The sequence below is a fragment of the Xyrauchen texanus genome, chromosome 16, assembly GCF_025860055.1.
Source record: "Xyrauchen texanus isolate HMW12.3.18 chromosome 16, RBS_HiC_50CHRs, whole genome shotgun sequence".
Taxonomy (NCBI): domain Eukaryota; kingdom Metazoa; phylum Chordata; class Actinopteri; order Cypriniformes; family Catostomidae; genus Xyrauchen; species Xyrauchen texanus.
In genome coordinates, this window is record NC_068291.1 from 25,689,951 (window position 1) to 25,703,473 (window position 13,523).

At 39.8% G+C, this 13,523-nt stretch overlaps 1 protein-coding gene across 4 annotated transcripts in view; it reads right to left on the reverse strand.

The window, feature by feature from the left end:
- Positions 1 to 4,062: 4,062 nt before the first annotated feature.
- LOC127656809 (ribosomal protein S6 kinase alpha-1-like) overlaps positions 4,063 to 13,523 on the reverse strand; it is a 104,383-nt gene continuing 94,922 nt past the window's right edge. For 2 of the 4 annotated variants that reach the window (XM_052145282.1, XM_052145281.1), the window contains 9 exons: positions 13,153 to 13,283; positions 12,124 to 12,249; positions 10,946 to 11,035; positions 10,439 to 10,597; positions 9,886 to 10,047; positions 9,560 to 9,636; positions 9,292 to 9,409; positions 8,980 to 9,117; positions 4,064 to 6,062 (listed from right to left, as the gene is read on the reverse strand). In XM_052145282.1, the coding sequence (XP_052001242.1) occupies positions 5,940 to 6,062; positions 8,980 to 9,117; positions 9,292 to 9,409; positions 9,560 to 9,636; positions 9,886 to 10,047; positions 10,439 to 10,597; positions 10,946 to 11,035; positions 12,124 to 12,249; positions 13,153 to 13,283 (1,124 nt within the window). In that variant the 3' untranslated portion in view covers positions 4,064 to 5,939. Of the gene's footprint in view, positions 6,063 to 8,979; positions 9,118 to 9,291; positions 9,410 to 9,559; positions 9,637 to 9,885; positions 10,048 to 10,438; positions 10,598 to 10,945; positions 11,036 to 12,123; positions 12,250 to 13,152; positions 13,284 to 13,523 lie in introns of all 4 variants that reach the window. The other 2 variants (XM_052145279.1, XM_052145280.1) reach the window with 2 other exon arrangements.

The window sequence follows — 13,523 nt, forward strand, 5'->3', positions numbered from 1 at the left end:
ATGGGAAAATCCACACCAACATCCCCTGACTCATGATTTCATCAAACCATTGATAATGAATAATTCAAATGTTGAAGAGAGGTTTTATGAAGTCACAATCTACAAGATGCATTGTACCACAGCTTTAATGCTCTGCATACTCTCTTGGTTGATGTTAAAGCCAACAGCACTAAAAAAATCCTCTGACATCTTTTACTGATTTTGAAAGAGTTAGTGTACTGTATATTGCACATTGTATTGTTTGTGTTGTATATAAATTGCTCAGCATAATGCATACTTATTTGCACATTCACAAACTGTCTAATGTCTTAAAACTACACCTACAACAATTTCCACTGGTCCAGTCATGTCACAGTAAAGATTCTATTCTGTTCTATTCTCTAAACAGGTTTTAAAAACTGGCTAGACTGTGGATAAGACAGCAGAATCAAGTGCAATAAGCAGTAAGAGTGACTGATAACTTGATGAGCCCTTGTTTTTGTGGTTTGGCTGGTAAAAAAATATGGGACATGATACCAAGCGAGAATCACTCAGCCATGCTTTAAATAACTGTTTCAACTGTTAAAAGCTCTATCCATCTGAGATTAGAGCAGTTATCTGTGGGAGGGGTCAGGAGAATCTCAGTGTTGGGCTTTTAACTGAAGCGTTCCATCAATAATGTTCAGAGAGGTGAGCAGAGGTTACTTCAGTGATTAAATGAAAACAAGAGAGAATGAGCAAAGGGTAGGGGTTGAACTGAAGATTAGGGTTTAGGTCTGGACACAGATTAAAGTGAACATAAAACAGCATTTGCAAAATATTGTATTTCCATAATTTGACATATATCGGATCAAATAAATCAGGATATTCAATGAGAAAATAAATAATGGAAGGTAATTTGAGGGGAGGGGTTGAAAATCAGAGGGCTTGGTGATGTCAGAGCTCATCTCTAGCAGATTATAACATTTTGATAAATTATATATATATATATATATATATATATATATATATATATATATACATACACACTCACCTAAAGGATTATTAGGAACACCATACTAATACTGTGTTTTACCCCCTTTCGCCTTCAGAACTGCCTCAATTCTACGTGGCATTGATTCAACAAGGTGCTGAAAGCATTCTTTAGAAATGTTGGCCCATATTGATAGGATAGCATCTTGCAGTTGTTAGAGATTTGTGGGATGCACATCCAGGGCACGAAGCTCCCGTTCCACCACATCCCAAAGATGCTCTATTGGGTTGAGATCTGGTGACTGTGGGGGCCATTTTAGTACAGTGAACTCATTGTCATGTTCAAGAAACCAGTTTGAAATGATTCGAGCTTTGTGACATGGTGCATTATCCTGCTGGAAGTAGCCATCAGAGGATGGGTACATGGTGGCCATAAAGGGATGGACATGGTCAGAAACAATGCTCAGGTAGGCCGTGGCATTTAAACGATGCCCAATTGGCACTAAGGGGCCTAAAGTGTGCCAAGAAAACATCCCCCACACCATTACACCACCACCACCAGCCTGCACAGTGGTAACAAGGCATGATGGATCCATGTTCTCATTCTGTTTACGCCAAATTCTGATTCTACCATCTGAATGTCTCAACAGAAATCGAGACTCATCAGACCAGGCAACATTTTTCCAGTCTTCAACTGTCCAATTTTGGTGAGCTCTTGCAAATTGTAGCCTCTTTTTCCTATTTGTAGTGGAGATGAGTGGTACCCGGTGGGGTCTTCTGCTGTTGTAGCCCATCCGCCTCAAGGTTGTGCGTGTTGTGGCTTCACAAATGCTTTGCTGCATACCTCGGTTGTAACGAGTGGTTATTTCAGGCAAAGTTGCTCTTCTATCAGCTTGAATCAGTCGGCCCATTCTCCTCTGACCTCTAGCATCAACAAGGCATTTTCAGCCCACAGGACTGCCGCATACTGGATGTTTTTCCCTTTTCACACCATTCTTTGTAAACCCTAGAAATGGTTGTGCGTGAAAATCCCAGTAACTGAGCAGATTGTGAAATACTCAGACCGGCCCATCTGGCACCAACAACCATGCCACGCTCAAAATTGCTTAAATCACCTTTCTTTCCCATTCTGACATTCAGTTTGGAGTTCAGGAGATTGTCTTGACCAGGACCACACCCCTAAATGCATTGAAGCAACTGCCATGTGATTGGTTGATTAGATAATTGCATTAATGAGAAATTGAACAGGTGTTCCTAATAATCCTTTAGGTGAGTGTATATATATATATATATATATATATAAAGGATACTTTCTTATTGGAATAATTTGCACTGATGAATTACACAAAATAAGTCCAAAGCACATGTTTTAAGTAAAATAAATCAATAAAAAATGTCTAATTTGATGATAACTTAAAGCTTGTGTTGTTGGTGTGAAGTGAAGAGTTTTGGCCATATGATAATTTTTTGGTTGCTTGTGCACTTGGCCAGCAACAGTTACACAAAAGTCAGATAAATCTCACTTATTTTACCTTGACTCAGATAGAAATGGACAACAGCAATTGGACTTCTATAATAAGGGCTCAAATTAGGGTTCACCGTAGTAGTCATTTCATTGTCATTCCACAAGTATGGTGACAGGCCAAAAAAAAAAAAAGATATCTCTTGTTCTTTCAAACACATAAAGACACATTTTCTTCAAAGGTTCAGTGTTTCTGAGATACTTTACTTTGGGCCACATTCAGTGTGTGCAATGTGAAAGCGGAAGTATGTAATTTCGGCACCACCAAACGGAATTGCAAAATAAATGTTGTTTTCAAGCTTTCTGAATATAACCCCCAACTGCTGTTGGTCAAACAAAGAGATAGTCCCACCCCCATCTCACGGCAATGGTTGAGTAACATCGTTGGGGCGGGTCTAAGCGGGTCACTCAAAAACAAACTATTTTTTTTAGCTATTTTCATAGCGCAACAGAAACATACTGTTTATAGTCTGAGAAAATGTACCTATGAATGTCTTACTTACAATTGTCTGTGCATATTAATCTGCAATATGATAAAATATTTTAATCAGCTTTAAGATGTAAATTACTTCAGTAAACTACAGTGACTACAGAGAGTGACGTTGCAAATTAAAAAAAAGTAGCATTTTAAAAACAATGCAGCTTTTACAGTAACAATCTACTTTTTCCAACGTATCAGTGCAAAAAAAAAAAAAAAAAACAGCCAAGCAAACCGGAGCACTAATGAAATGCTCTCTTTAAAACCCTGATAGCACATCTAAATCACACATAGGTCTGTTTGATGCATATGCTTTCATCTGGAAGACACTCAGCAGATGTCTTTGAGCCATTTATGATTTAAATCCAATCTTTCTAAGATATTTAGCAGATATTATTTAAAATGTGATGCTTTCCAAATAAAAAAATATCTAAGACAACTCAGAGATGTACGTGTTTGCTATCTGGAAAGGTACAATTTCTCTCATGTGATATTGGATTCAATTTAGTCAATTTGATCATTTGAGCAGTTAATTTAAAGCACTTTAACACTGATTAATTTGAGTCCCCCTTACTCTAGATCATAATATCCTCACCTTTTTATGTAGAGCATGTAGGGTAAATAACTGCTTCTTCCAAAGGGGTTGCTTGACTTTAAATTATTATCTTGTAGCTTCTTATATTGGAGGTGGTGAATGTGCTTGGCAGACTTGGTATGGAGAATAAGTGACATAACTGGAGAAAAGTAAAAAAAAAACGATGGGCAAGAGAAAATATGTTGAAGAAAATCAGGAGAGAAAGAGAGTGCAGATTGGATTAAAGCAGACAGGTGAACAGACAGAGATTGTGTATATAGAAGCGCTTTATCATTCACTCGTTATGGATTTAGACTTTCACATTGTCCCAGCATGTCATCAGTGGCCTAAATTCTGATGTACAAAGCTCTCATTTTGTCTGACTTTTAGGATGTTAATCCAACAAGCAGATTAAAAATATTATGCACCCAAAAACAGACAAATACAAAAAGGTAGAGGAGGGACAACCTCACATGTCTAAAGCCCTATTCATTCACTGCATACTGAAAGATCTGTTACAATAAAAAAAAAAAGCAAACAAGACAAGAATATTTAAATACTTAGAGACCAAAGGATGGACAAGTTAAAATATTTTCTTTTTTATTTTAATAAAAAGGCTTCAGGATATTCAACCCCTTGACTGTAGAAGCATGGGGTGATAGTTCACACACCCTCTCCACAAAACACCACCAAATCATTATGCACCATACCCACCCCAATATCAGGCAGGAGAATCTGACACGTTAACACAGTAATACAACCCCCCAAATAAATCACAACTGATATATATATTTTTTTAAAGATTAAGCAAGAAGAACCCCAAATACAACACATAGCAAAGAAAGTTTGATTGAAACAATGCACAATTAAAGAGAAGTAAATAGTTTTGTTTTTTTAACATTTCAAAATGCAGCCAAACACCAAGTATTTATTGTGATAATTCAAAGGATTCATACTGTAGGCATTTTGCAAGAACACAACGTTACTTCAGGGTTCTATACTTCCAATACTTTATATGCTTGATGAGCCGTATGAGTGAAAGTGGTCGGTTGCTGAATCTTAAAATAGCAAGTTGTCAGCTTCCCTAGTTTTTTTTTTTACAAATTATTATTCCGCCATTGAAATTGCGATCAGAACCAGAACTTTTTCTAGATCACTACATTTTCAAATATTTGTGTTGGAGAATATTTATAATCCAAGACTAATCCAAGTGATGGGGAATACAAAACAATACTGGGAGCACATCTTAAAACTGTGAAGATGTGTTTGATTGGCAAAGGGTGCAATACTTTTGAGCGAGACAAGGTTTCATGAATTTGCAAGGCATTGCCAAGAACAGTCTGAGAAAAATAGCAAATTTTCCACCACAATGAGCTTCTTAACACAGATAGAACAACAAACATGACAGACAAGGTAAAATATACACAATCATGAAATCATTTCCATAACTGTCACATTTAGAAATTTTGTGCTCAGTATGCCTTTATAAAATAACTTCTCTTTTAGCAAAACAACAACAACAAAATCAAACCGGAAAAAACACTGGAGTACAAGAGCGACATTTTTCCATGCCAGAAGCTTCAGATTTAATCTCGCATTCAGACAGTTTTTTCTTTCTTTTCTTTGTAAATAAACAAACACGAAGACATTTTTGAACAGTCTTTACCAGTGCTAAGTAAGGGGGGAAAAAGCAACAAGACAGCATTGTACAAATCCATGCAAAAAGCACCTCCATTCTCACCTATAGTTAGGTTGATAGTCATGTGAACATGCTCACCGGATCGTTTTGGAAGATATATTTAACCTTTGCTCATTCATCTGGGTGAAATATGACAATGGAACATTGCTCTCTCCTAAAGGCTTTCATTGAGCTTTCATTAAGATTTTAACTAGCTTTGGATGGACTAAGAGAGAATTTGAAAAGCTGGACAGCTGAAAAGCTTTTTAAAAAAAAAAGTACATAATGACTTTTGTCCCCTTTAAGGACACAGACAAATCTTAATCATTGTGATAATCTAATAATACTACTAAGAGCAAACAAAGACTTGAAAAGTAAAACACAAGCAAACAATCCAAAACTCTGAATACAGCAGTGTTGATATTTAGGGATTACAGTACCAAGACATGTACTGGCAATATCATCTGTTTTATAACAGTATCCTTTACCCGGTTCTTTGAAATCTCACACACACAATCACAAACATACACCTGCTCCTGAGCACAGAACCCTCACTGGCCACCGCCCTCAAACTTCATCAGCCAATCACCACCCATGTCTAGTGTACTTGACAGCTCAGGCAGGTTGAAGAGACTGTCTTTAGTCTGTAGAGCTTCAGCGTGCTCCTTTTATTCATCTATCCTTTCCAAAAATGCATTCAGGCAGTAGTACTTCTCTATTTTTCACCCATCGTTCCCTACAGAGAGGTGGATGGGAGCTTTTTCACCCGTCTCTGTGCCAAGAAAGAGGACTCAATGGGTTTCAGCTCAGGGGGTGGTTGGGAACTCTTCAGTGCGGAGTATGTGGCAGCCATTGCACCCTGTGAAGAAAGAGTTTGTAAAGTATTTTTGTAAAGTTTGTGAGGGGGGTGGGGGGGGTGGTTGTGGTGGTGGTGGGGGAATAAAGGGAAACAAGTAGGAAAATGGATATTATAAAATGGATAGTTCCAACTCTAAATTCTGATTGGATGAGCTGCATTTGAAATCGATGTAGATGACTATGAAAAGCACACCTATGAACGCTCATTGTGTATTAAAGCGACAAGTTACTATGTTGCTTGGAAACTGCAAACAGACTACAGTTAAACTAATCAACTATAGTACTTGGCAGAAGAATTATTTATTCTGAGTATTATTAATGCCTGGGTATTAACAATAATTTTAGAGAGTGAGGTATACAAGTTGCTCCACAATGTCCCATCAAACACCAACATCAAACAAAATGGACTGTTGGATTTAGAATGTTGGGAAAAATAACTGTCCTTTTTACACTGCCACAACAAAGACCAACATTTCAAACATTCTAAAGTTAGCTGTTGTATTTAGAATGTTGGGAAACATCTGTCATTTTTACACTGCCCCAACAAATAACAACATATCAAACATTCTTAAGATGGTTGTGGACTAGAGTTTTTAGAAAACAACTATAATTTTAAAGCTGCACCAACAAACACCAGCATTTCAAACATTCTAATTTTGCAGTTGGATTTAGAATGTTGGGAAACAACCATTATTTTTTTCACTGCCCCAGCAAAGATCATTATTTAAAACATTCTAAAGATGGTTCTTGGATTTAGAATCTTGGTAAACAACTGTTATTTTTACACTTCTCAATCAAACACCAACATTTCAAACATTCTAAAGCTAGTTGTTGGATTTGGAATGTTGGAAAACAACTATAATTGTAATGCTGCCCCAACAATGACCAACATTTAAAACATTCTAAAGCTGACTGTTGGATTTAGAATTTTGTGAAATGTCATGGTTACTGATGTAACCTCCGTTCCCTGATGGAGGGAATGAGATGTTGTGTCGATGAGTTGACATTAGGGGTCACCATTGGGAGCCCAAATATCTCTGATCTTTGAGAAAAGGCCAATGAGAATTGCCGTGTGGGATTTGCATGCCACTCCCCTGGACATACGGGTATAAAAGGAGTGCCGCTTGCAAACAAACACTCAGGTTTTGCACTGAGGAGCCGAGCCAAAAGACCCGACCATTTCAGTGGTTGGTTCAGTATTGTGGCAAGAGGGACAATGCCCAAGAAGCCGCAACACCCCTGGTAGAGTAGGCTTGCAGGCCAGCAGAGGGCAGCACCGATAACCCAATGAGAGATCCTCTGTTTGGAGACAGCGCATCGTTTCCGTAGTCCACCGAAGCAGACAAAGAGCTGCTCAGAGCTTCTAAAGCTCTGCGTGCGATCCAAGTTGATGCGAAGAGCACGCACCAGACACAGCAATGCCAAGGCTGGGTCTGCCTCCTCCAGGGGGAGTGCTTGAAGGTTCACCACCTGATCCCTGAAAGGGGTTGTGGGAAACTTGGGCACGTAGCCTGGTCGGGGTCTCAGAATAATGTGAGAGTAAGCCAGACCGAACTCCAGGCACAGTTCGCTGACAGAGAACACCCGCAGGTCCCCTACCCTAGCCATCAGGAGGGTGGTCTTCAGAGAGAGCCCCTTTAGCTCAGCTGACTCAAGGGGCTCGAAGGGAGCTCCCCGAAGGACCATGGAGAGGTCCCATGAGGGTGTGGGCGAAGGGTTCCACTCCAGCCCGACACTCGCAGCTGCCCGGGCAGGCATGGTCGTCAGCTCCGCGACAGCCTGCGAATGAGTTGCCGCTCCCGAGGGAGGGAGTCCTCGACGAGCCCACTCTCCAATGCTGCGATCGATAACTCATCTTCGTCACGAGCCCCGAACGTGATTGCAGGCTCGGAGTAAGACGTACTGGTAACCTCGCTCCAGAGCTCGGTCGGAGCATACGAGCTTGACGGGAAATGGGAGGTCCGTGGGGTATACACGGCGGAGAGGCTCCCATTGATGTCCCCCCATATCGCCCCAGTGCTAACCGACCCCGCCTCATACCTGTAGGTAGAAGGACCGAGTCAGGCTCCCATTGATGTCCCCATATCGCCCCAGTGCTAACCGACCCCGCCTCATACATGTAGGTAGAAGGACCAAGTCAGGGAGCTGCTGGGGTGGCTTGCCCTCTTACGAAGGTGAGCCGCGACCGCAACATAGCCATTGTCATGTCCTCGCAATGAGAGCATGAACCATCCATGAACGCTGACTCCGCGTGGGTAACACCCAAGCATGTAAAGGCAGCGATCGTGGCTGTCAGAAGCGGAGAGAAATCGACTGCAACCAGGAATTACACAAACGAAAGGGCATCTTGAAAAAGATGCCCTTTCGTTTGTGCCCCTCTTTTAGAGAATGATAAACTCTTTTAGTGATTTTATATATATATATATACACAAACAGGCTCTGCTGTACTGCCGAAGCACCCAGGGGTGTTGCTCGACACAACCGTAGTGTGTGAGGAGGAGAACCACTGTAATGCGGCAGGAAGTATTCAGCTCAGTGAATGTGTCTGCTAGGCTCAAAAGAAGAAAATTTGAGTGTGTGTTTGCAAACGGCACTCCTTTTATACCCGTACGTCCGGGGAGTGGCATGCAAATCCCACATGCCAATTCTCATTGGCCTTTTCTCAAAGATCAGAGATGTCTGGGCTCCCAAGGGTGACCCCTAGTGTCTACTCATCGACAAAAATTTGAGTGAGTCACATACGGTCATTTTCACACTGCACGAACTCGAGACTCTAGGGGTGGAAGTCAGCGTCTTTGCTCGCTGTGCTACCGATTCAACAAAATTCAACAAACATTGGAAGTTGGTGTTTATTGGGACAGTGTGAACTAGGCCTAAGGGTCTCATGTAGGCCTTTCATGAAGTCTTGGCAGCTGTACCTTTACAAGCTTGGCATCTTGGTGTTGTAGCTGGCTGTTGGGAAGCTTGTCTCTCTGAACAATCCAAGGATGCTTCAGAACTTGCTTGGCTGTGAGTCGCTGGTGAGGGTCCACATGAAGCATCTTAGAGACCAAATCCTACAGGGAAAATGTATGTATTGGAAATAACTTTTACTAGTATGGCAGAGGGGTTATATAATACTAAGCTTTAAAATGACTGGACAGTATGTCTTATGACAGAGCAGTTTGAAAGGCTGAGTGGAGGGGTGGGGGGGTGGGGGGGTTTGGGGGTGGGGGTGGGTAATGGCCTACTTTGGCTGCATCAGACACCGCGTCCCAGTTGCCTCCCGTCAGGGTAAAGTGGCCACTCCCTATCCTACTCAAAATCTCTTCTGGAGTGTCCTCTGGTCCATTGGCAAATGGTGTAAAACTTTGAGAGTTAAAAAAAACAAAAATGGAAAATTACTGTGTCTACTCTGTTTCTATGAGTGCAAACTGAGAATGAGAAGACGACCAGTATTTATTGCTGTTTTTAAGGGTATACAGTATTTATGTTGGGCGCAAGTGTGTGTGTTTTTACCCAGCAAGCATAGTGTATAGTAATACTCCAAGACTCCAAATGTCACAGCCCTCATCATAACCCTGTCTCTTCAGTACCTGCAACACAAAACAATTAATATAAGGCAACTAAGTAACAGAAAAATACTCTACATAACACAAAGTTAACAGGGATTATAATGACACATTAAAAATGGTCCTTTGCAACCAATAATTCCTGTAGGGAAGTCAGCACAATTTCAATGAACCCCTTTCCCTTAACATGACTTAAGTTAAAATCATTGGTCATTTAATGCAGTTATTGGTTTATACAGAAACCCCCAGTCCATCATAAGAACAAGAGCTCACCTCAGGTGCTACAAAATTGGCAGTATAGCAGGGTGTCATAAGGAGGCCGTTGTCTGCCCGAAGCTGCTTGGCGAAACCAAAATCACAGATGCGGAGAGATTCTGGATTTCCAGACTCATCAACATAGAGAATATTACTGGGTTTCAGATCCCTATGCACAACCTGAAGGAAAACCAGAAAACATGCAATTATATTAGGGTAAGAATTCAGGGAATTATGGTTTTATGGTGAATTGATTTAAATCCATTTTTTGTTTTATATTAAAATGCACTGCTATAATGCATGCCATAACAAGCTACAGGATCATATTAGTGTGCATATATTTATTGCTTCTTCTGGGAAAGGTCAACATAAACCAATGTTAAATCACATTAAACTTTGAAAACAGAACAGAAGAGGTCCCAGGGAAGAGCCTTGGGGAACACCCTAGAGAAGGAGAGGAATTTCAAGCTCTGCCACAAGCTGTGAATCATGATGACAGATTGTGTGCAAAAGGCAAGGTTTCAGTCCATAAGATAAATGTGATTGTGTTTGTGCATGCATGTTTTCTCACCCCTTGAGTGTGCAGGTATTCCACAGTCTTTGTGATTGTGTGAAGCACAGCACTGGCCTCTCTCTCAGAGAAAAACTTCTGCTTGAGGATCCTATCCAGCAGCTCACCTCCTCGCATCAGCTCAGTAACCAGGTACACCTGCTTCCCATTATCATACACCTGCAATACAACACACCTCACTGAATGACCTTTTCTCTATTCACATCGTCATAACTTTGCCCTCTTCTTTTTTTACGTTAAGATATTGCTTTCTTGGTTGAAAACATTTGCAAACAAAACTACAGCTTCAGCAATCTTTCTGCTTCTACACAATACAGATATTAAAAATAATTTTGACATAATGCAGTATGGAGGTATGTAATTTAAGTTTATAAAATATGTTGAAGTATTTATATCTGTATGGATTATGCATACATCAAATTTCAATAATACAGGAGATTCCTCTAAACTAGTTAGTTTTGAAATAACAGATTGTCTTAAAGGTGCCTTTTAAGTGCTCGTACTTACATCTTTGAGAGTGATGATGTTGGGGTGCTGGCCGTATCTCAGCAGGATCTCAATCTCTTCAGATGGGTCAGTGCTCGTCTTATCAATCACCTATCAGGGATATAAGACATAAATCAGTCACCTGAAGACCACATGTATCTAAAAATCACCTTACAGCGAACAGCTGTTACTGATCATCGTTTGATAATAACATGTAGTTAAAAGACAATAAAAAGCTAACTTATTTATAAGGGCATCACTGCAGCCCTTTTATTTAGAGTCCCAGAGACACCCTACAACAACCCCTAACCTTACCTTACAAACATTTACCATGGTTTTACTACAGTAACATTGTTTCACCATGGTATTTTGTAGTAAAATAGGAACCACAAAATTAACCATGGTTACTATATTAACATCATATTACTGTAGTAACACCATGGTTAATTGCATCAAAACTCTGGTTTACACTAAAAACATGGCTACTGGAACATGGATATTTCTACTGTAAAACCATTATCAAATTATATATGGGTTAGTCTCAAGAGACTTTCGCAAAAGGAGGGATACATCTACACACAAGTGATGGCCAGTAGCGCGATAAAGGAATCACTGCTCTCGCCCTGGAATAGAAAGAAAAGAAATGCATTCGACAAACTCCCCAACATTCACTCTGACCAAATCACTGCTATATGTCATTTTTAATTATTATTATTATTATTATTATTATTATTATAAGTATAATTAAAGGAAATATTAAGAGGATAAACAGGAAACCGGATGGAAAAAAGGGCGGGACAAAAGGCAGAACTTGGGTTGGTAGCACGTAAATACACATTAACACCATCTTTACACCCACGCAGTGTTGCATATTTTGTCATATATTTCTGTGGTTCCACCAGACTACTAAGGTGAAAATACTGTGGCTGTGCTGTGTGGTAGGTGCTATTTACACCTGGGTGCAAATCAACACTCCATAATTATAAAAGGAAAAAGGTAATCACAGATATAAGATTTTGATATTCCTGGACAATGCAAAGGGATCGACTGAAAAGTGATAAAATATTCCTCAAAAGTGGAGCTCCTGATGGTAAGGTAAACTGACATATCCAAAAACGCTGATGTCAAAGAAATAAGATACAATGTACAGCCTCAGTACAATATTAAGACGGGTCTCTTTAAGGAAGTGAGGCTCTAACCTTCACTGCATACTCTGTGTTGGTTGCTTTGTGTATGCAGCGTTTGCATACAGAGAAAGAGCCCATGCCGATGTCCTCCTTCAGCACGTAACCGTCACTGAACAGGATGTTCTTACCATGAAGCTGCTGCTCAGAAACAGGTGCACAACAGAGAATTGAGGATTAGAACGGTGTACACACACAAAGAGTAAAATATATAACACAAAATGGGACCACTGAAGAAATACAAATTAAACATTCTTTTTCCACACACGCGTTATTACAGGTTAAACTCAGTACAGAGAATGTTTGATAATAGAGAATGATGATATCACTATTGCATATTAATAGTGAAAAAAATGGAATAAAGCCATTCACAAACAGAACTCATTTTCCACCAATCACATCCTTCATTAACATTAAACTACTTTAATATGACCATTCAAATGCATTACTCTCATTCTTCCATAAATCACAGTGATTAATATTCTTCTGTAGAAATGTTGCCATCTAGTGGTCAGCCATTTGACATCGATAACCACAGACTCGGACTTATTGACTTGTCCTTCAGTTTATAATAATAGAATATTCAAAAAGCAAATATCATGTTTGCAGTAAAGCACTTGCAATGGAAGTCTGTAATGTAAGGCATAAACTACTTTGTTGTCTTTGTTTAGTGTACATCTTGTATTTTTGTTAAACACATTATTATTCCTTAAATTTAATTTTGTGCTGTAAGGTTACCAGCATAATTCCCTTGAGAGTAATTTGCTCTGTTTAAACAGTATTTTGCAGGTGCGTCATGTCCCTTACTGGTATTATTGTACATAACTCTATAAAGTTACACCGTTTTCCTGCTTTAAATGGTCGATACTAGAGTTAAACATTTTATACAACTTTGTAGACAAGTTTAATAAGAAATGTTATCTCATGTTAACATGTATAAAGTCTTGTAGCAATACTTTCGAAGTATGTATATTAACATTTATCCTTGTGCAATGCCAAATGCATGCATGTAAATTTCTAGGCTCTTTATCAGTAATCACTGACCTGTACCACAGGGTGTGGAGGGGGCTGGGATGGCTCCTCTTTGCCCTCCTCTTCTAGCATTGCCGTGGCAACAAAACTGAAGCCCCGGAAGAGCTGATGAGCTCCTGCGCTGGGGGGAACACCTGGGGAATCTAAGAAGGCCCAGAAGCAGAGGGGCATGAAGAGAAACAACGAAGCCCCACACTCATATTCCATATTAGTTCTGGTATGACTGCTTGACATTTAAAAATACACCCAAAGCTCAACCAGAAGATCAGTAAGAAAATTCAGCCATCTGTACAATCGCTAGCTTCTTCATGCAGAAACCACAAAACTATTAAATATCCAAACATTTGTTTTACTGTCCATTTCATCAGCCTAAATGATTAGTT